This window comes from Poecilia reticulata, linkage group LG22 (assembly GCF_000633615.1).
Source record: "Poecilia reticulata strain Guanapo linkage group LG22, Guppy_female_1.0+MT, whole genome shotgun sequence".
Classification (NCBI taxonomy): Eukaryota; Metazoa; Chordata; class Actinopteri; order Cyprinodontiformes; family Poeciliidae; genus Poecilia; species Poecilia reticulata.
Window position 1 is genome coordinate 2152825 of NC_024352.1, and position 24062 is coordinate 2176886.

The 24062-nt window shown below is 37.6% G+C and overlaps 1 protein-coding gene across 2 annotated transcripts in view; it reads left to right on the top strand.

Annotated features, from left to right (window-relative positions):
- The first annotated feature begins 9213 nt into the window (after positions 1-9213).
- prkd1 (protein kinase D1) overlaps positions 9214-24062 on the top strand; it is a 34182-nt gene continuing 19333 nt past the window's right edge. The window contains exons 1-6 of one of the 2 annotated variants that reach the window (XM_008398674.2): positions 9214-9762; positions 21370-21508; positions 22740-22871; positions 22972-23141; positions 23240-23263; positions 23780-23984. In XM_008398674.2, the coding sequence (XP_008396896.1) occupies positions 9547-9762; positions 21370-21508; positions 22740-22871; positions 22972-23141; positions 23240-23263; positions 23780-23984 (886 nt within the window). In that variant the 5' untranslated portion in view covers positions 9214-9546. Of the gene's footprint in view, positions 9763-21369; positions 21509-22739; positions 22872-22971; positions 23142-23239; positions 23264-23776; positions 23985-24062 lie in introns of both variants that reach the window. The other variant, XM_008398673.2, reaches the window with a different exon arrangement.

Sequence of the window (24062 nt, forward strand, 5' to 3'; positions counted from 1 at the left end):
TTTTGTCTATGGATTTTTAATTAAAGTATTTTCATTTTTATCTCTCTATAATTAGTTTTAGAATCTATGTGTTTACTGCTAATGTCATGCAATAATTTAAAGAAAAACAGTTGCATCTGTCCACTTGACATTTTGTGGCTCTACAGCATGAAAAAAAATCTACATTGTTTTATCTCCTGCAGCCAATTAATATCATTAGGAAAGAAATTGACATTTTACCTTGTTGCTCTTGTGAAACCTGACATGATTTTAGCTTTGTTTGGAGATAACTTTATATTTTTTTTGCTGCATGATCCACATGTAGATTAAGATTGTTATGTACACAGCAAAACCGATTATCAGTTAATATATGGTGTTGAAGCAGTTTCTGTTGTGAGCGGAGGAGGGCACTCTCACATCACAAAATCGGAAATCAGTATTTGTAGGTTTTCTGTTTCAGTTGAAACAAAATGCATTTGACACAAATGCACTCACACTGCTGCTGCAGCCACACCAAATGGATGTAGCCAAACACACCAGCCTCACACAGGTGAGAGTCCATAAGTGCTTTAAAGAGAAACCAGCACATTATGTGTTCTCGTATGAGCATTAATGTTCTATTAGTCGTGTCTGTAAGTGTGCAGATGAACAAACAAGAATATCCACAAACCCTGCAGCAGAAGGCAGCTACAGCTGAAGTGACCTTGATAAAAACCTGCATATCAACTCCTGTGTTAATTTTGCCCATGTATCTGTGCTTTCCTACATTCTCAGAGGATATATTTTGCAGTGATGAGTTTATACCCACAATTAAAATAAGGTGTATTAATATACAGTAAATTTGTCTAAACAATAATAAACTGCATGACTAAGAGGTTTCTTTAAGCATACAGTGATCTAGTTTATTGTTTGATGGTGGTTTAATCTTATTTTTTTTGTAGTAAATTGAACCAGCAGAAAATGCAAGAAACAGGATAAAAAGGCAATAAAAGCTTTCAGAAGTTTAAGTATATTACAAAATATTGAAATTGTTATTTTGGGAGTAACTTTGAAATGTCAATAAGCTTTCACCCGTTATATTTTACTAGCTACCAGTTTGTGTTTATCTAACTTTAAGAGAATAGGACAAACAACAAAACAAGTAAAGATCTAAAAGATTAAAATAGAAAAGATGAAACCAAGTAATTCTTTATTGGACCATACATTCAAATCACTGAAGCCTSTTATTCCAGTCACTTCCACCTGATACATACAGCACCTCTCCACTAGTTCCGTTGGCCCCGGTGAGCCTGCTGCTGGGGAGATGTTTTAACTACGCTCATGGACAAAATTGCTGGTAGCCTTCTGTTAATGACCGAAAAGCCCACAGAGGCAAAAATACCTTATGAAAAAATTTTGAAACCAAACCCAAAATATATTCCAAAACATTTAGCTGGATAGAGAGAAAATTAAACCCAAACCAACTTAATGTTTTTCAGAAAAACTGTTTAGTTTTGAAATATTTGGTCTAAAATCATGTGCTGCCCTCTTTAGATTGAAGGGTGGCCAYTGCAGTTGAAATTTGCTATTGATTACAACACTACAGCTTGGTTCATGTCTACATCTCAGCCCTGATTTTACATCTCTATGTATATACAAGTCAAATGAAGAAGTAAAATTGTTATGATTTGCGGTGGTTGAGTGGTGAGGGAAGACGCAGGCAGACCCCAGGATGATGATGATGACCATGATGAAATGAATAATCCACAGGCAGCACAACAGGCAGCAAGACGTTACATGACGAGGATCCGACGACAGACAAAGACAACAGGTGAGACTAAACGCACTGGGAGGGTAATCAAAGAAACAGACACAGCTGGGAACCATCAGGAYGGCACAGAGACTCAGGGGAACACAGGACATAGAAAAACACAGATTACTGCAAAAATTATTTCACTCAGACACCAGAACTATGGCCAGTCATTTATAGCCAACGTTTTTCCGGCTTTGCACATGAGTGTTTTATCTGCAGTGTGGACATGGAGTGGAATGGGCGTCCCSTGTGCTCTGACTGCAGGCCGGGTTTGCTGCAACACAAGACTTGTTGCTCAGTCAATCACTGCAGAGCAACTGATGCTTTCACATGCTGATGCCAAAGTCTCCAGAACCAGAAAATATTTGCAAGATTTGTCATTAGTTGCTGTTCTGAAAGGTCATTAAGTATATAATGATAAAGTCACTAAACTGGCAACTACTCTGGCTTCTGCTTGAGAACCGGAACACCCGTCCACTATAACCTTTCATATTATTGGTACAGCATGTAAACCCCTGAAAAGATGTCATACCAAAAATCCTCATTAACTTCATTTTTTAAAAGCTGTTGTTCTACAACAACAAAATAATTGCACTCTAACCTTGCTTTAGTCTGTCAATAGTTTATTGCCAATTGTTTGTATTGACAGAAAATAGCATCAACGATTAGAGCTCAACAGTAGTTGCAGAAACTTTTTTTATATTTGGAAACTATATCTGATCCAATTCAGAAGGTGAAGGTTATATTTTGTCTCCATAAATCAATTAATATTTGGTCAATCATCACACATCACAAACTCACATTTTATCACGAAGCAGACAAGACTTGCAATTGTTTCATCAGTAATTGGAGCTTTTGCAGCTMATTGGCTAAAGAGAAATAATCAGATAACTTTCTGTCTTTGAGGAAAAAAACCTTACACATATCCTTCCTTCGTATTTGATTTTTGTCTATAATTTTCTAGTGAGTTGCAATTTCAGAAAAATGCTTAATGATTGGGACAAAGCATAACATGCAGTGGGTGTGATCTGTGATCCACAGGCTGACGCTTTTCCTCCAACATGATCCCACTTTCTGAAATGGCTGCCGTCCTGACAGCTGTTGTAACTTACCATTCTAAAGTTTCAAAATGATTTTCTACAACATACAACTACAATAGATTTAGTGTATTCAGTAGAAACACACTTCAGGCCCTATAATGAGCCAAAGTAAYRGGAATAGCCTTGTAGAAAGACAGGGGCAGTAAAAACCAAACAACACATTATGTCAGAAAGAAGTGAGCATGTCCAAAAAGTCAGCGTGTAACTATGTAATCATGTTTCATGTTGTTTTATGTCATCAGCCAGGATGTTTGTGGGTGTTTCTAACTGTTGAAAATGAAATAATTGTGCTGAGAATGCTTCCTGTATGAAGGAAGCTCTGTGTAATTTAAAATATAGAAGGTCCAGATGTTTTTGCTTAATGTGGCATACAGGATGAGATCCACAAGATACTATATGAAACTGAACTCTACTCACAAATGATAGTTATTTAATATTAAAAAGCACTGCTCTGAAAAAATAAAAGCTTCATAAAGAAATCACATAAGAAGTCATCATTTATTCTGCTGCTGTATGAAACAGGCCTGCACCCGTCCCACCGCACTGACCATGACTGGGTTTGTAATGTGATTTGTGGTTGTAATGTGACAAAATATGAAAAAGTTCAAGGGATACAGTGTGACATAGTTTTGCAAGTCACTGTATGATGTCACCAAGCAGGAACAGTTATAGACAGACTTGGAGGCATATTGACAGGTCTTCAAATACTTTTAGCCAAAAGTCATGGACACCTGGACAGTCCCAGGAAGCATTTAGATAATTGAGTTCAACATTTAAGCATCATGTGACTTTCAGGAACTGGTAATTGTTCTAACAACAAACTATGTAAATATGCTTCCATTCTATGAATTGCATTAGACTCCATCTACAGGTGAATGGCCTGTTAAGACTGGATTATTTTTAATCATCTGATGGAAGAAAAAAAAATATCAGTTTCTTGTAGTTTTGTAGGATGAAACTGAGGCTCCTGAGTTATAGGACGTCTGTGGTCTTCAAACACAATGTTACCTTCAACAGGTTGAGCTGCTATGCAATATGTGTAAGGTTTATGACTTTGTGTAATATTCATGTGATACTTTGTAAAAAAAAAAAACACACAAAAAAAAACAAGAATTGATACAATAAAATTCTGCCGGTATTTTACCGTAAATTAGAGACATTTTTGTCCCTTGCAGCGTTGACCTTCAGCCTTCTCTCAGCTCCCCTGACTTTCTGTTCTGCCTACAGTCATGCTAACTCACCCACTCCCACTGTTTTCTCCAGTTAGAGGCTGTTCCTTTAACTATCTTATTGATTTTTGTCAGTTCAAAACTTATTACTGTGACTTCTAGTAAATCAACAGGACTTGCTGTGGTGGAGGAAGTTACAGAGCGGTGCTCAGATTTGCTCTAATTTATCCAAGAACCTGGAGATCCAGTTATGGATGTGGTGGAGCAGTTTCTGTAGKCCTCATGTTCATTCATCAAATAAAATACGTCTTAGTCAGTAGTTCTGCTGTACTGGTCATTTCTGTGATTACTAATCCACAAATATTAACTCTGGTTGAGAACTCTGGTTGTCATTTGCTGAATATGTCTTCTTTGTCTTGTTTCGACTTTCAATGAAGGTCAAGAGGTCGTTTTCCTTTTTAAAATCACTACCTGCATTTTCCTGGTATCTTCAAAGTACTTCAATATGGTTTGCTTATTCACACTCAAATGAAACTCCCTCACACAGTTTACTGCTCTACTGCTCATCCTCCATGACTCATCGTGAACATCCTGTTTTAGCAAGCGGCTCCACAAATAAGGACATTGACTACAATAAATATTTTCAGCCTACATGAAGCCTCAGGGGGCTAAACAGTCATAGTGAATCACTGCAACCAAGTTAAATAAGGAGGAAGGGGATGGAACTGAGCCTGACCTTTTTGATACATTGAAATACACTTTGGGTGTATTTTGAGAACGGAGTATTGCTGCATATCCTCTCCCAGAATTTGGTTCATTTCTCGCTGGTCTATTTGTCAGTCATGTTTTACTCCTACAGCCTGTGATGTGAAGTGTAATTAGGCCCTATTTTGGGATGGATCTTGATGGGGAAAAAAGAGCATTCTGTAAAGTCATACCTTACATGATATTGCAGGAAAGCTATTGACAATAGCTTGTTGACAGACAGCAAACCAGGCCATTAGAAGTTGTAGATAAAGCATCTCTTAATGGCTCAGGGTGTTTGACAAAAGTATGAATAGGTTAATATTACTCAGACATCACACTGTTGTGCCTGATACATGAGTCTAATTTCTCTCTCGGGGTTTTGCTCACATCACTTCTGTTAACTCTCACTGCAGACTACTTTTACGTCTGACATAATGAGATTCATTTGTCAGAATAAAAGTAGTTTTAAAAACAGTAACCTGGGTTGAACTTTCTGGTACAGTACTTGACTAGTTCAAGTCTTACTCACACAATGGAAACTTCTTTGAGCCAACATGTAAGCTTTCATGCAGGGTACAATTTTTAATAATATTCTGATGTATTAAATATGAGTGACTTATTGTTTGTGGGGTTGCAAAAATTGAGTTTTATACAAAGGCATTTTTCTTTCTTTTTTCCCCCTGTATAATAAGAATAAAAATACCAGCCAGGTGAAACTTTGGGTGATGGTTTAACAAATCCTGAGCAACGGCATCACAGCTGGTGGAGAGCAGGATGTGATCTCTGGAACTGAATGTTTTCTATTTAATTTGTCAGATTTCTTTCAGGTAGGTGCATTACTGATGTATGAGCTGCATAGCTGGCAGAACTGACAAAAACATAACACAAGGTATTGCTTGAACGCATTGACATTGTAATATTATTTTATCAATAGTGTGTTGCATACAAAACAGGAACTGTTTGTATGCAACTCAGTTGCATACACAGTTGCATACAAACAGTTGCAACTGTATGTATGCAACAGTTGCAACTGTTGCATACAAACAGTAATAAGGATCTTATTACTGCGAGTAATAAGGTCCTTATTACTCACAATAAGGACCTTGAAACATGCAACATACGTAGAACCTGACGTGGTTCATACATGAAACTTTAGAACTAGATCAGGACTGGTGTTAGATTCTGCCTGGTCCCGTAATATAAATGATAACTGATAATATATCAAGAACAATCACTGTTTAATATATAAGCAGGTATAAGATGTAAAATTGGATCAAAACAAACACTTTGAAACAGCAGGTACTAAGGCCACTTGGAGAAAGGACAGTAGTCAGAAAAAGACAAGCTACATGAGTCAAATGTGTCTTCCAGCACTCTAACTTTTTTTTTTACCGTCTTCACTAGGATGACAATATAACAACATTTGTAAGACGGTGTTGATCTGATGCTGGAGCTCTGTCTCATTTGTCTGAAACTGGCCAAATTCTGTTTTAATATTATTGTCATTCATTTTACCCTGATATGATGAATGTATCATAAATAAGTACATCCCTTTTCACATCCAACTCCTCACAAATTAAAACCTAACAGGAACTTTGACTCTGAACCGAGTCAAACAGCAATTTGAAGGTCTATTCTAGTTACAGCAAATACATTCAAACCAGAGTCACTCGCAAATTAGCCATCATAGATATAGACACACACATGCACCAGATTCTAAAACACAGTCATAGTTCTTGATTACAAAGGGAAGTAAATAGAGGCAAGGCTGAAGTGTAGGAGGGCTGATTGAAGTGTGTATTAGTGTACATACGCGTGTGTGTCTCCTAGCAACCAGCACCTCTCCGTCTCTGTCTGAGCAGCTGAGCAGGCAGATGTAACAGGTGCTCCGTAGAACATGAGGCGGGAGTGAAAAGATGAGTTTAGAGGACCAGCCAGAAGCTCATGTCAAGCATTACTTCTCTGTGTGTGTTCACCTCGAAATGGGATGTGGGTCAAAAAGTATGAGTTACTGTAAAGAACTTTATACAAGAATTTTAAAAAGCTAAAGCTCAACAGTATGAGAGAGTGTGCACCTGTTAGTCTGTTAGGAACTGATGATGATGAGCAGTGGCTAGACGGGGTTAGCATATGGTTGGAGATCATCATGTATGATCTAGTAAAATAACTACAACTGAACAACGACCACCTCCTTGTTTACTTCAGACTGTGTAAAGAGCAACGTGACAGGCTTTTGGCCTGATGCACAGAGCTGCTGTGGGGGATTTCATCTGACCAGAAGAGCCAAGGTACCACGACTACAAACTGCTCCAAATGTGCAAGTGCCCCAAACACCTCAAAGTTAACTTGGTACCTGTAATTATCTGTCTAGCAGATAATTACAGGTTGCCCTGAAAATACCAGTCACCATGGTGACACATGGTGGTGGGAGCRTCATGGTTTGGGAATGCTTCTCTGTTAAAGAGATGGAAAAGATGGTTAGTTTATGATAAGTGGCTTGAAGTGAATCCAGGGCAGTCCTGGTTAAGGAAAAAAAACAAAAAACTATAAGATGTGTTCCAAAATACAAGCTGGCCACACCTTTTAGATTTCATATCATGAAAGCTGTTTAAAACTACATGTCCACTTGTCACTTCTACTTTGTGTTGGTTAATTACACACAATTCTAATGAAAATGTTTAAAGGTTTGTGGTACGTTACAAACTTTTAAAAATGGAAGAAAATATCATTCAGTCATATATGACTGTCTAACTTTCTGAGATGACTGGCAAGACATATTGCACTTATTGCACAATATTCAAATTTTTTCAGGTGGACGTTATCAATACACATAAAAACTTTATAAATAATTTTATAATTCTCTTACCTACTTGGAATTATTACACATTACCAGCCAATCTAGCTCCTGCTCTTACCTGCGCACTTCCAGTAATAGAGCTGCATTTGAGGTGATACAAGATAACTGCAACAGAGGACACACTGACTGACTCCAATACAACAAAACATTTCACTAAAACCTTAGTGCATAAAGTATTGTTTAAAATTTAAACATTTAAAAGACACTATAAAATAGTTAAGGAAGAACTAAGTGCTTCCTAACAGCAAAATGTCACCATGTAACATGATCAGTTTAAAGTATTTAATCAATACTAAGGAACAAAGGTGTGTTTTTTTTCATTTAGAAAAGTGCAAATTCTGCACAATATGGTAATGTGGCAAACAGCCAGTAAAACTGGGAAGACTGGGAGACAGTTATAGAAATAGAAATTACTTTATTGTCCCAATTCCAGTGCAAGAGCAGCAAAGTCACAGGCTGCTGCAACTTTGCTGCAGCTGCAAGGTCTGCTGGTGCAGATATGTAAAATATGTAAAAACGTTTTTACATATTTTATGATAGAAATATAAAATATGTAAAAACGGATATAAAATAAAATGAAATATACTGTGTAGTAATTGCTAAACGTTGTAAAAAAATAGAGTGCCATTATAAAAATAAAAACATGGACACAGAACTATGAAGTCATCTGCATACATCAGGTGACTGATTATGTCGTCACATTTGACATTTCATACGTTAAAAAGAAAATGGGCCGATATATTTCCCTGGCCTGACTCCAATCCCAACATTAAATGCATCAGACGTAGCATTACCAGATTTCACATGCATTTACTGATGCCATTAGCAATAAACAAGGATTCTGATTAGATACTTGGGAACTGCTTGTAGAAAAGCTTTGATGATTCACACAATCAAAAGCTTTAGAGCAGTGATCCTCAAATCCAAGCAGCTTTTAGATGTCTCTGATTCAACACACCTGAGTGAAATAATCAGGTCATTAGTGGGACTCTGGAGAACTTGACCGCACTGATGAGAKACTTCAACCATTTGAATGAGATGTGTTGAACCATCAATAAAATACATACATATTACACACACCCAAGATCTCCTTTAATGCAAAAAATTCACATCTTGCACATCTTTAGGTTTGTGTTAAAACCAAATAATGTTTAGGATTAGAAGTAAACTGGTTGTCAAAGGTGAGAACAAACTCCAACCAATTTAATAAAACCCTTTCTAGAACCTTCCACAGAATACTTGCTTATATATATATATATATGAGTAGCTACCATGAGCTTATTTTATTTATTTATTTAGTCTCCAAAGTTTCCATATTGCTATAACTTTATAACTTTAGCTGCTTGTTTGCTCTGGTTCTTGGTTTTCGAGATTTTCTAATTCCAGTAAATGGAACTTCAAATTTCTAAGCCAAAACAATAGTACTTAAAAATGAATATCTCAGTCCATATCAGCACAGGAGGTTTCCTTTCCTCCTCTTCATCTCCCTCCTCCTCCTCCTCGTCTCCATCCAGTATTGACGTCTCTGACTCTGTCACCCGCCTCACCGGTTTCCAGGCAGCTCTCTGGTCCAGTCATGTAGTCACTACTCCTTCTCCGTTCACATCCGTTCTCTGTGTCCTCGTGTTGTCTCTGTGCGTTTTTAGCCTGGGCTGCTTAGAGATTTCCTGTAGTTGATGAATTGGTGTTTTGTCTGAAACTCTTTTTGCGCTTTTCTGACGCTTCGGGGTGTTCCGTGCGTCAGAGCATCCCGCGATTTTCCACGCTTTAAATCTCCTCTCTGGTTGCTCCCKTGGCTCCTTCCTCTCTTTCTTCCTGTTGAGCACCGGGCGATTATCTGTCACCGCCGTGACTTCTAATTGTTTCTTGGCAAAGTTGGGAACCACAGAGGAGAAGGCTTCAATGAGTGCTCCTCCGTTGATCCGGGCGCCCAGCCCGCTGCCGTTTTTGGGAGGGACGAGCAGCCCCAACACCGAGGGAGGAGGTGGGGAAGGGGGAGGCGGTGTGATCTCCTTCCAGATCCAGATAGGCATGAGTCGGGAGCCGGTGCTGCTAGACGCCGCGGAGCTCAACCTCAGTCAGGTCCGGGAAGTGGCTTGCTCCATTATCAACCAGAAGGTAACCAGCAGTTTGYCAGACGCTCAGCGGAAGATTTTAATCTGTCACATTGCAAACAAAATGCATAAATGTAACACAAAAACGTTTTTCATAATCCATTTCAATAATAACCACATCGTGATGCACTTTGTAGTTGTTCACTGAGCTTTATCACATGTACTTAAATCTAGTTAGTAGAGGATGATGATAATAATGCGTTTTGTTTATGTTTGTTCAGGACACTTTACAAGTACAACAAAACAAAACGGTAACGAATTAATATAATAATACACTAAAATGAAAACAGATGAAAAGGACATCAAAGGATATCTTAACACTGATATGTTAGATTGAATCATCTCTTTAAAACTTTGCAGTCCTGGAGAAGTGTCCAGAAAACTGTGTCCAGAAAACTGTGTCCAGAAAACTGTCAGCAGACGTGCAGCACTTTGATCTGATACTGACCACAGCACAGCTGGGACATTCTGGAGCACAGTTGGAAACTCAGACACAAATTTACCATAAGAAAACAAAACAGCGAAAAGGTGCATGTTCTGCAGGAAATGCATTGAGATACGCTGGCTGATATAAGGTTCCTACATATCATATTTCCCACTCAAAAAACTGTCACATTCAGTTGTTTGCAGATATTTCCAGGTGTGTAAAACACAGCCATTGTGTGTGTTACTCTTATTAATGTAACACCCTTTGCACAGTTGGTAAGCTATGAGCTGCATATCTGTCAAGCAGCTGACTGACGACTGAACTCAAGCAGATAGCCTGACTAATTAATCAGCTGCTTTCTCCTTGATAAGTACTTAATAAATTACATCTATTTTGGCCTAACCAAACTTAGTCTGGGTTAGAAACATGCCAGCATTTATGGTCATTAAAATGATAATATTTCATACAATTTTCTAAAATGAAAACACATCATTCATTCTTTTTAGTAAAATATCAAGTTCCTTACATAAACCAAAGTTCAAATGCCTGACAGTGAGATGGGGTTAGTGTGATAATTTGCATGTAAGTGACCTGACAAAATACAGACAAGTTTTCTAATAATGTATTCATTTTTTAGGAGAAAATATGTTATCCAAACTGACTTAAAGTAAATTAAACAAAATAAATAAAAAGCCCATAACGAAACAAAAATCAACTGGTTTTTCTCGCCACCATCAATCATCTGTAGAAACTGGCAGTGAGTCATTTATCTCACTTCTTTGCAGTTTATTTTAGCCACATAGGATGCGCTTTGAACATGAACATCATGTTTAATGTATTGCCCCACAATTTCAGTTGGATTTGAGTCCCGACTTTGATTAGGCCACTCTGAAACCTTCACTTTGTTTGTGATGAATAAGAGAAACCATATTACACAAAGTTCACAGCAGATTTTTTTTTTTTTTAAGTATCTGGTTTGCAACCGTCAGCAGATGATGAGCTGGACTTTCACACTGTTGAGCCCTTAGGACACAGTGACCTCATCCTACAAGATGGAAACAAAGTGTCAGAATCACTGGAAGCATGTGGGATAGTTCTTAACCATTGCCATGGATCTTGACTCACGTTTGTCTTCTGATGTGTGGCAATGTTGTGAATCCCATACAGGAGCTGTGAATAAGAAGCACACAGGTGCAAATAGAACAGAAGGTTTTTGTTACGAAGACGGAGGGTTGGTGGTGGTTCTGTGTGACTGAAGGGTGAAACTATTTCATGTTTAACATTTGATTTATCTACTAATCTACGTCTACTTTTGAATCGTAAATGAATCAAGTCATAAAGTGCCTAAAGAATCCCACCTGTATTGCTCACTCTTAATTCATTCTTTAACAAAAGGGTCATTATAATTTTGCATAAGGCCACATTGGTTTGGATACCTGAAATCATCATTTGAAAATTACTTTTTTCATTCACAATGAAGCCCGCCTGTTTGCAGTTCAACTTTTGTGCGCTCATCCATTCACTTATTTTTCTATGGAATGTAACTCAAGAATTATTCTCAGAATATCTACCTATTTACACTTAGTTCATTGGCGAAGAAAAAAAAATCACATTTTCCAAAAATTTTATTTTTAATAACAATTTTGATTAATCGATAAGATGGCCCAGCCACACCGGAGGTCCACTGTACACATCTTATTTTTGTCTTACAAGATGTATGTATTTGAGGACCTGAAATATTTTAACTTAAAAACAGGTCAAATCTGCAAGTGGGCAAATATTGTTTCAGGACACTGTGCATGATTGGTTGTTTCTGAATATTTAGAAGGAGAATGGTTAGTGTTCCAGTGTAGTGATCAGAAGAATGGTTGCTAACATCCTTCTACATAAAATATATATTTTCCTGATAACTGGTCAGGTCCAGCTCTTTCAAAATCCCACATTTCATGATTTGTCATTTTTAGCTGTAACTGAAAACAGAGTGAACTAATACTGAGCTTTAATTGGCATTCATTATTAGGTTATGTTTTGAGCCATCATATTTCAGATTCTAAATAGGGATTGAAACACTAATTTCTGGTCTTTTATACAGCTTTCCAATTATATTATAAGAAAGTACACACTCCAAATGTGTAGAGCTTAATGTTTTTTAATTAGGAGGTGACAGTGGCAGTTAGGACCCTGTCCTGTAACCAGTGAGTTGCCGGTTTGAACCCCAACTCCATCTGTCTCTGTCATTATTTCCAAGACATTTCACCGATCCTGCTTGTATGTCCATGCTTTAAAAATACAGAGGGCTTACTTTGAGCGCTCCTATAGCAGCTGTTGGCCAGTAAACCCAGAGGTCTGGGAGGAATTCAAGCAAGCATTGGTGGCAGAATGTCAGTCTCCTGAAGGAAGTTCTCAAAGCACCTGCACCTTTAGTCCAGACTCAGAATATTTTCATGTGGTGCAAAACTGCTTTTTGCTACTTAAGCTACTTAAATCTGTGATCTTTTGCTTCAGCGAAAATTTGAGTATGTCATAATGAGTTTTGTAGAGGACATATACGACTTTTGTAGAGAACAAGAAGTTTTAAGTTCTTCCACTCCCGCTGGAAGAACCGGGAGACGAGCAGTAATATTTTAGAGTGGAATGACATAAGAGCCAGAGGAGAACAATGCAAACCAGAAGAGGTGGGAGTGATAAAGAGGAAAGGAGGAAAACGATTATAAACGGCCTGAAAGTAATTTAAATAATAAACAGAAACAATAATTTAATAAAATAAAATAAATAAATTGTAAGATCTAAACAGATAAACAACATAGAAATGATCAAAACGTGAACATAAACCCAAAGTTCCAACACCTTTGAGTCTAATAACTATGTGGATGAGTTTGCCAATATGTTTAAAAGGCTCCTCCGTGCCAGACTGCAAGGAATGAGTGACATCTGCTCAGAGACTCTGAAAGCTTTGAAGTTGCTTTCATTAATTTTGTAATAGAAGATTGATCACTATATGTGATTTATTTGATGACTCAAATAAATCAAAATCTTGATGATTTTGATGATTGCATTTGACAAAATGTAATGTAAATTACTGGTTTCATTGATTATTGTATTATGATTTTATCATGTAAAGCACTTTGAACTGCCAGAGACAACACCAGTGGAGTGGCAGACCAGGGTTTTGGTTTCTAGAGGAGTTTGGAGAGTGCCCTTCAACTGACCAGGGTATATACAGCACTTCAGTCTCCAGAAAAAGTCTACTGTGTCAGAATGGAGTCTCCATTCAGTTGTCCAGCTTTGGATTAAGGAACAGAAATGTGGATTTTGTTTTGGTTATAAAACAGAGGATCAGATTGGTTTTTTGAGTTTGTGAGGAAATCAAATGAGTTTGGCTGTCCTGCCATATGAGATTTGTGAACTCAGAGAAGGCACATAACATGTCCCATTTACAATCTGTGGTGGGTATTGCTGGTGAATAATTAGTCACTTGAATTAGTTGGAGCTTCTGCTAACACCATTGAATTCAAGTGAAGTTGAGCTTCTTTCTAGCGTGGATAAGGATTSCCCCTGCTTTCCTTAGTCGGTGATCTCATTTGTGATTTTGTGAAAGGGCAGCAGTCCTGGAAATGAAATTGTTTTGTTTGGGAGCCTCAGAGTTTTTGCAAACAGTTTGTTACTGTTGATGTCTTAGTATCTGGATGAAAAATGGGATTTTCGACACCTATTGACACCTAGTTCTGCCGTGCGCATGGAGATTGAGGGCTTTCGGCAAGAGGTTTTTGTCAGAGTTGAAAATGGTAGAGCACTGCCAAGAATGGTCAAAAACGCCGTGTGTCCATGTTCCCCTATCACCCCTTGTGCCTAGCAGAGGTTTTCGTATTTAAATGAAGTTGCTGAGAGCCATGCAAATGCAAATCAACTGTTGAGCACCGCCTTTTGACTCTCATTCCTGTTGTAGAACCCATTTTACCTTCTGTTCACCTGTTTACTAGACCCAGGACCTGGACAAAACCCCTCAGTGTTATTAATTGAGAAATAATGAGATTTAAGTATTAAACAGGCATTAATGCTGAAAATGTTCTAATGTTACAAAGTCACACAAATGGAACAAATTTAGTGTGACATTCACCATCCAGCACTGAACACACTTAGCTCAACTTAGGGATGTAACCTTAACACTTAAGTGTGCATATCAAAGTACAATTTTCAGGGTAAATCTGATGATATATTGTCAACATTGCATGTTTGTCAAGCTCATCCAAGATTGTGTGATGGAATCAGACCGAAGTGTTTCTGCCAACGTGAAAACACTGATCAGTTGTGTCATCATAACAAAGTTCCAATCATTTGCACATGTAAAATGTTGGTCATTATAGTATCACAGGCAGATGTTCATGGCATACTAAGTTGTTGTTGACTCTTCTGAAATTGTCTCCTAATCTGGACTTTGTGATTAAACATTCTCAGTATTTAATCACAAATACTGGACTACTGGCTCAAAAAACCCTGTAGTCCAACGAACTCCTTCAAATGGGGATGTAAATACATGTTGGTGTTGCAGTGCAATGGRCCAAACAGTTTAACACATTTTGAGACGTCTGTAGGCACTGTTCAGTTATAGAAGTATGCCATGAATTAGTATGTTTGGAGAAAGAATATTAAAACAATAATCTATCTTATCCATTAAAATATATATACATGTGTATTAGGAGCACTGAAAAACTTAGTTTTGGTTGAATTGATGATATAAAAGAAGAATAAGCATGATTACATACAATAGACTTTTGTGAAACGTGATCTTACTTTGACATTCCTCCTATCTGAAGATTTATCTTGTGATGGGAGGAATTGCACAACTTAATCAAAAATAATAATAAAAAAACATGTTCCAGAGTGGTTCATTGTACGTAAAGTATTTTTGTGAATAATATTCAAACTAATGTTAATGTTCACTGATTGCTTTAAAGACCCAGAGTCATGCTATATTGGACCCAGAGTCACGCTATATTGGACCCAGAGTCATGCTATATTGGAGTTGTAGTGGTCATTCCACATCACAATACAGGACTTAAGAAACTACAGATTTTTCAGTATTCAGTTGCTTAACTCTCAAGTTTAAATTGAAGAACAAAATGGTTGAAATTATGGGATACCTTCTGATAGAGTATAAACATTTGTATTCTTTTTTTAAAAGTTTTGTTAGTTAAGCACTAAATCTAACTCACGGATGATGAATCATTATATTCTGTATAAACTGAAAAGGAGACAGCTCAAAGTAGAATTTAGTAAATAAACATATACACATTTAAAAACATTTTAGCAATTAATTATAATAAAAATAAAATATACTGTCAYGTAACTTTTGAAAAAATAACTTTTAGAATGTATTTTTTTCGGTCAACTTTCATTTAACCCTCCAGTCCAGTTGGTGGCAGTAATGCGCTTTCATAGTCGGTCAAGCAGCCGCCATTAAACTCCAGATTAATGGCGGCTGCCATTAATCTCGCTAACTGCCTACACCCAACATGAACGAAAATACCCGTGCGTTGTGTGAAATGGTGGAAAAAGTCCTATTTCACGGAGTTACCTTTTCARTATCGTTTTGATATTAAGCAATGATCCGGCGGAAAACAACAGATGACACCGCGGCGGTCCAACAAGACCGAACTCACGGTAAGAAAGCTTTTATAAATAGCAAGTGGAGCGAGACGCTTTGTTTGTTTATTACAGAAAGCGGTCTSTCGTTTTCATATGTCAAAACAAGTGTAGGGTGAGATTTCGTATTGTATTTTTTATTACATGTGATGTTCTGAACTCTTAAAAATACTCGCATCTTTTATTTTTTTCAGATCTGAAAAATGGCCAAGCCTTACCAGCCAGRCCTCAGACCACGGTGCCGAGGAGCTCYTACGGAGTCCACCAGGACAAAGAGAAATTCAGTAAGTTATGATTTCACATTTRGTGAATAGTGAACACTCGCATATTTGTAAGGAAAACTGCTCTTCCGGTTATTTTATTTATTTTGTTATAACGCAGTACATCAAGGCAGAGTGTGGTAAGCAGTAGAGATCGACAACATGGCGGACGGATACAAGGACGGAGCCATGTAGCCGGTATGTATTATGTACAGTCACTGCGTTGATTCCCGATTGGTTGACAATAATTTTAACTTATTTACTTAYGTATTTTTGAGAAAGTGATATATTTGCTGCAATGTTTTTTTAATTTTACATTTATTTCCACAGACTCCACAGAATGAGAGTCACATTTGTGTCAATCAGACACAATCAGATGTAGCTCAAGAAAGAAGCAGGTAAGATCTAGAGATGTCACAATTCCTTGAATGATTAAAATACTGTGATTTATTAAAATCCATCAAAGCAAATTATCTGCCTCAGAGTTTGTTGAATTATGTTTTACTATTTATTACCAACTGCTTTTAATTCTTTTTTTCTTCCAATTGTTTCCAAGTGTTTTCTCTTTTTCATTAAAGTTTTTATTTTCTGCAAGAATGTATTAATATAATGTGTTTTGTTTTTTAGTTTTAATGTCTTATGTGTTCATACTAAGCTGGAAGTTGCCAAACAATTTCACTGTAGTTTCATAATGACTAAAAGATGCCTGTATTTCATAATGATTGTCTGTTCTGTGTTAACAGCTGATGGAGGAAGGCAGAGAGTACTGGCAGCAGAGGAGGTGGCATTCTGGGAGGATGGCAGCTATGAGCTGGTGTCAGGAYGRACCCCAAGTTCCTCCAACCAGGAGCTCAGTGACATCAGGACTACAAGACAGGAAGAGACGTCAGGTCCACGCTACAGGAGAGACATTGGGCCTGTCCTGAATGCAACATAATGTTGGATCGTGTTTGGACAAAAAAAACACTGCCAGATGGTCCAGAAATGGACAAGCATTTATGTCTTATTTTGTGTGCAAACAGTAAAAAAAAAAATGAAATAAAGAAAAAAAAAAAAACTTTTATGTTCCTCATATATGAACATGTTGCATATAAGCAATTCAAATGAATATATTTTAATACAGCATTTATTTTTAATATAGATTTTTTAAAATACAGCATTAAACATATTAATGATTGGGGCGGGGTTTATTTATAAAGACATAAGTGCTATCCCATGGTCACCCATCAACCAATCACATGTCTATGATGAACTGTGATGTCATTGTTTTTCATCCAATGACTGAGAATCCACGTGGGTCTGCTGAAGCGTCTTTGGATATGCTAGGCTATTCGTATGCTAAGTAGAGTCGTTAAGACCACCCGCCCGCACCTCCACCCCCACCTACTGGGATTCCGCAATCGACAGATTTCGACTCCCGTGAGTCGTGAGACAGCAAACTGTTGATTGCTGTCGATATCTGTCGCTCACGAGCTGCGTTCGTGTCAGAATACAGGCTCAAAAATCCCACTTTTCGTCCTGTGAACTTGATTTTGTTTGCCTATAAAGTCTGGTTCATTTGAGGCGATATGAATGCACAATCAAACTGATATGGGCCAAAAAAACAAACTCTGGTCTGCCTACAAACCTAGGTCTTGATTCAGTTGAAGTGAACTCTGGTGCGGTTTAAATGCATATGTGAATGCCAAGTGGACCAGAGGACACTTCAAAAGCATGAAGTGGACTCCAGCACAGGGTGTCTGGGGTAAAAACAACCAAAACAAACACATGTCTAGGAATGGCTCATGGTTTTTTGCCGAAGACAAAAGAAAAACCCCAAAACAGTTAAACTCTGGTGCCACTCGATTTTTGTTTCTATTTCGTGTACAAACAAAAATCTCAGTGTCTTCAGATGTTTTCATGTGTGGTTCTTGGTGCAGCGCCCCCTCTGGACTGATAGATGCTGTGCAGTGCCAACTTCACAGAGATACTTGCCCCGATCCATTGATTCTCCATCTACTACATACTACACTTTAAGATCTTGGTTCTCACTTACAGGGCTGGCCAGGCACTGGTGTACATCTCCTCAGTTGTCCCCAGCAGGATCTTAAGGTCATGTGACCAAGACCTGCTGGTTGTGCAGCTGAAAGATCTCCCCCTTAGTTTGAGGGAAAAACTCAGCTTTTTAAAATTGCTTTTAACTAGAAACTGTTTTTAATTGTTTTTTTCTTTCTSTACAGCACTTTGCAATCTATATCTTGAAGGGTGTTACATAAATTAAGTCTTATCTACTTTGACTAAGAGGGTTCAAACATATTGCAGAGTAGCAGCGAGTGACATCTCACTAGCTACTACATCTCACTTTCTAGTGAGAGATGAGCAGAGGAGCTCCATTATCCAGAAGCTCTGCTCCTTTCGATTCATTTGCATGAATGCTATCTGAACTAACAAGGAAGAGTTTTTGGGTCAGATCCAGAAAATACATCATAACTTAACTAACTTTAATTCATGCAGCAGTGAGGTTATAACCTCACATAGGCTATGAACGCACGTATACTAACACCTCTACTCCTCTATAACTGTAAAAATGGAACTGTGTGTACTGTGTATCAGTCCGTTGTGCTTTCCCTTTGTTGCCTGGCAACTGATGATGATTGGGACTGTGAAGTGTCCTTGTGAGGGCCGTTATTAGAGACGCACACATACAGACTCTGGTCTTGCTTTCCAAACAAATTGGAAGATGATGAACAGATGTGTGTCTTTTGTCCGTCTCATAGTCATATCTCTTCCTGCTTGTTTCAAGTCCTCACTTTTATTTATTCATTCCTATTTCTTTTTACCTTTTTTTATCCCCCTCTCAGCTTAAAATGTTATGGGTAATTCTGGTTGTACTTGACTTTTATAAATATGAAAAACGTTCAGTTTAAAATATGATTTAAAGTGTGCTCATTCTAAAGTAATTATTTGATTTTCCAATTGAAATTTTGATTTCAATTTAGATTTAAGGTAGAAATATTCCATCACTTGCAATTTAAAGAGACAGTTTATCCACATTTGTTATGTTGGTGTATAGTTACACACCAAACTTACTACCCAGTCATTCTTTTTTTTAACCTCTTTTGTTCAGAATTGTCAACACTTCTGATAAAACTATTCACAGCTAAAGAACTGTAATGTGTTCTTTCATAACCCAATATGTGTTAAAAACACCCAATGACAGGTTTATTAACATTATGATGCATTGATTTGAATGCATCAAAAATGAATTCTTTCTGGCCCTTCATCACAGTATTTCAAATATAGCTAAACATCAGAAGCTCAGCTCACTCAGACTTGGACTGCTACCTGGTGACTAGGTGCTTCTAACGTGATCCTTGCTATGTGTAGAACATGCATCATAGGCACTTTGGCTACACCAAGCACAGAAACAGTTTAAGGCAGTTTTGCAATGGCAGTCAGACAGTGGTCTCCAACTCCAGTCCTCAGGAGCTACAGTCCTCAAAAGCCACTGGACTAAGAGCTTAAGAATTTATATCGAAACTGAAGGAGCAGAGGCTCAATCTACTGTTCATTTACTGCTAAGACTTACTTCATTCAGTAAGTCTTAAGAAACTAAGTGGTGAATTCTATTCTACTTTGTGTGCATTGTGGTCAGTACATAGAAGAAACACTACAGTTACTCATGTTTCATAGAGTTCTGCTCTTGAATTTTAATCTTTACTTGGTGTCCATGCTCCCAAAAGGTAAAATCATTTGAAAGCAAGGACTGTTTTAGTGTAGTGAAGATTATAGTCAGCTATTTTATTCCCTGAAGCCAGATGAATACCATCATGTACACAAATTACAAGCTTATTTTTAAGATGTAAAACTCTGATGACGTTTAATTTTCTGCTCATAAAGACCTGAAAACAATCTGAACTGGCTTGCTTAAACTCTCAAGTTATTTATAAAGGCCTCATTAAAGATATCCAATTTTACACAACTGTATTGTGTTGTAATTTTTGTCTAATTTTTGTTTAAAAAATAATACATTTCTCTAATAGTAAGCAGTGTGCAATTATCACTTTTTTGTTTTTATTTAGTAAAGCTTGTGAGGATGACTGTAACCAAAATCACCCATTAACTGATGGCTAAGTCTTTGTAACCCTTACAGCTTTCAGCTTTGGGTTGCATTATGAACTAAAATAACTTAAATGGAGCATTTGGGGATCTGCTGGTCTAACTGCTGTGCAGACTRGCCAACACATAAAGTCTTAAAGCTGTATATAATAAAAAGATCGGAAAGATGGAGAGGAATCAGCCTTGTTTTTTGTCTCTATGACAACAAGAGCTGCAATGCTGCTATGGCGACAGCACACATAAAAAACTGTATCTATGAAGTGCATCATTGAGGAGCCGGATAGAGAGGCAGGTGAAGGTCTGAACAATGAGGCTGTTCAACCTCATGTTCTTTCTTTTTGTCATCATTTTCTGCTCACGTCACTCCTTCTCTGCTCYTGCATGTCATATGCTCTTCTCTGTTTATAGTGAGTCATTTTACATATAAATATGATTTTCATATTTTAGCATTTAGGTATATTTTGTATTTTGAAAGTATTTTCGTTGAGTAAATGAAACAAGAACTACCTGTGACAGAATGTGGCATGTTAGGTTATCTAAGAGCAAAACAACTAAATAAAATCCATCCTGTCTTTTTTGCTCAATTTTAACTTTAACATTGATTATTTAATTTAACATTATTTGTAAGTCATTAAAAATTATGCTGTGCCATGATACACCAACTACTTCCTGTCATTTTCTTCTTCGTGGTATCCACCAGTGGCAACATCTGGTGCAAAATGTTTTTTTTTTTGTTTTTTTTTGTAGTTTTACAAAATAAACCATCTCATCCTAGCACCAAAACATTTTAATGAAAAGCAAAAGTCTTTGCAAAATGTATGATTTAAAATTTAGCAAAATTATTGTCGAGATATCATTGTGAAATTATATGGTCAGTGGAAGTGCAGCTGCTGAGATATGCAGTGACTAATTGTTTTTTTGTTTTCCGTTTTCTAAACTCCTGACCATTTCTTTCAAGTGTTAAAGAAATAAAATCTGCTTACATTTGTGTTTTCTGTTGTTTTTGAGTTAGTATCCTGGCATTCAAAGGGCAGCAGCTTCATTAATCAGCCCTCAGAAAGCAGGGCAGCATGCATTCTGCATTCAGAATTCATTCTGTAACTGCAAGAATATAGCAGTTACACCTTTCCCAAAAGCTGACAAACCTTTCTTGACTAAAAACATATGTTGTTCTCTTTGTCAGCTGCCAGAGTGTGGATTCTATGGGATGTATGAAAAGATTCTCTTGTTTCGTCATGACCAGACATCAGACAACATGCTGCAGCTGCTGCGCTCTGCCTCGCAGATCCAGGAGGGTGACCTGGTGGAGGCCATTCTGTCAGGTGAGAAAGGAGGACGAGTGTTAGTGCATCACCAAACAGGCCAGACTTTCTGGATATTGTGGAATACATTTTTGTGAGTTTGCAAAAGTGTATGATAGGTCTTGCATATCTTTTTGTTGAACAAACCAATCCAGGGATCAATGAGAATTGATCAGTTAGGAATTCTGATTCTGAAGATCTACTCTGTGACCAAACAGACCAGATGTCCTGAATAATATTCTGGTAAATGTAAACCCGATCTGATGACTTTCTATAGTTTGTATAATATGTGAAATATTCCAAAAGCAATATGTGATATTACACACACTGATGCCATGCAGATGTAGTTGTCAGTTTCTTAGAGCCTAACTTAGACACTTAGTGTCTAGTGTCTAAGTTAGCCACTTAGAGCCATGTCTTGCTTGTAATATGTTTCTTAATTAAAAGTAACATGTTTACTGGAATCTTTAGGCTGAGATGCTTTTCCTCACATTTTAAAATCACAGGCAGACCTGCAGTAGGGTTGTTTCAGTACCAGCTGACAATGAGAAATGGCACAAAGTGGCTATTAGGCATGTTTGAATCAATTCCAGAAATGTTTGTCTGCACCAGTGAGTGTACTGTTGTGGGCTCACATCCTGAAACTAATGTCAGTTCTTTGAGCGAGGTCCTCATCTGTCCTTCAGACCATCTCTGGGCTCAAGTGCTCAGCTGTTTATACACAGCAGCACTGACAGTCAGACTACTGCTGTTTCCCAATGTCTGTCTGTATACACTACCAGCACATCACAGTTGAGTTTGTGTGGGAGTGTGTTTTAATTTGTCACCTGGCAAGGTGAAAAATATTTTTTTTAAATTGCTTTTTCAACAAATGCTACGTTGTGAGGACCCACACAACGTAGCATTGTGTGGGTCCTTCTAATAGGGCCCAGAGCTCAGGCCCCAGGAGGACAAGCACTGTTTTTGGGATAGGGGCTGTTTTTAGGGGGATGGATGGATGGATGGATGGATGGATGGATGGATGGATGGATGGATGGATGGATGGATGGATGGATGGATGGATGGATGGATGGATGGATCTGATAAAATCAGTTACCTTGAATTATAGCACTATTCGGCACATTTATCAAATAAATACCTAAAACAGTTTGAATTAGCTTTATTTTAAAATAAGGAGATCTTTTAAAAGTAATATTTCTACAAGTAATATTTTTCTACAAGTTCACAGCTGTTATGATCTGATCTTCTGCAGCTTCAGCCACTATGGAGGACTTCCAAATCCGTCCACACAGTCTGTTTGTTCATTCGTACAGAGCTCCAACTTTCTGCGACCACTGCGGTGAGATGCTGTGGGGTCTGGTACGGCAGGGGCTCAAATGTGAAGGTAAGAAATTTAGGCTCAAAAGCAGAACATGATGAAAGAAAGGAAAACCCAGAGTATAATAACTAAAAAAAAAACTTCTTGTTGGACTTTTGTTTTCCAGGATGTGGTCTCAATTATCACAAACGCTGTGCATTTAAAATTCCCAACAACTGCAGTGGGGTGAGAAGGCGTCGCAATTCAACGGTTTCACTAACAGGAGGAATTGTTAATGTGGGTCGCCCCCTCTCTGCTGAGCCATCACCTCCCCACTACACAGATGATGCTTTGCTGGTCAGTTTTATTGTAAAAGATGAAAAAAAAAATGTAATGTTATTTTTAGAGACATAACTGACTGCATTGTCTTATTGTGTATGTTCATTATGGTACAGTCTCCTGTAAGTCCCAATGTTGAGGTAAGTCCTTCCAAGTTCATTCATAGGAATTTCAAAATTAGAGTGTGAATTTGTGTGATAAATATATTCAGCATAAATGTTTTTATTGTACAAATGCAGTAGCAGGATTATACAATCTAGAGTTTTTTTAGTTTTAACTTAAACTTACTATTTGTTTAGAACAAAAGAAAAGAGATTTTAAACTATGAACATATTTTGGGTAATATCAAGATTATAATGTGGACAGACAAATAACAGTTAGATGTTGAAATACTCCTTAAGGCAATTACAATGAAACTGAGTAAAGCCTGAAAGTATAAAATAGACTCCAGTATTGTTTCTATAATAAAGGCTGAATATGTAGCCTTTAACCGCTCTATAACACATCACTTTTGTCATGCTAACCTCCTTTGCTTTAATAATAGAACATATGAATCATTCTGTTTTGTTTCCTTCAGTGTGTCTGAATTATAATAGTTTTAAAAAATGTCACATGTCACCAGCAAGCTTCATGGTTGTTTGTCTTTGCGACAGAAGAACCAGTTAGATTATTACCCTGGCAGGGAGCGCCGAGCTAGCACCCAGTCATACATCGGACGCCCCATTGAGCTGGACAAAATCCTACTGTCAAAGGTCAAGGTTCCCCACACATTCCTAATCCACTCATACACCCGGCCAACTGTGTGCCAACACTGCAAGAAGCTGCTGAAAGGCCTCTTCAGACAGGGTCTCCAGTGCAAAGGTATGTACATTAGCGATCTTTACTTTTAAGTCAGCACTGGTACTTAAATGTTCTAAAGTACCTTATTACGGTGGGGGT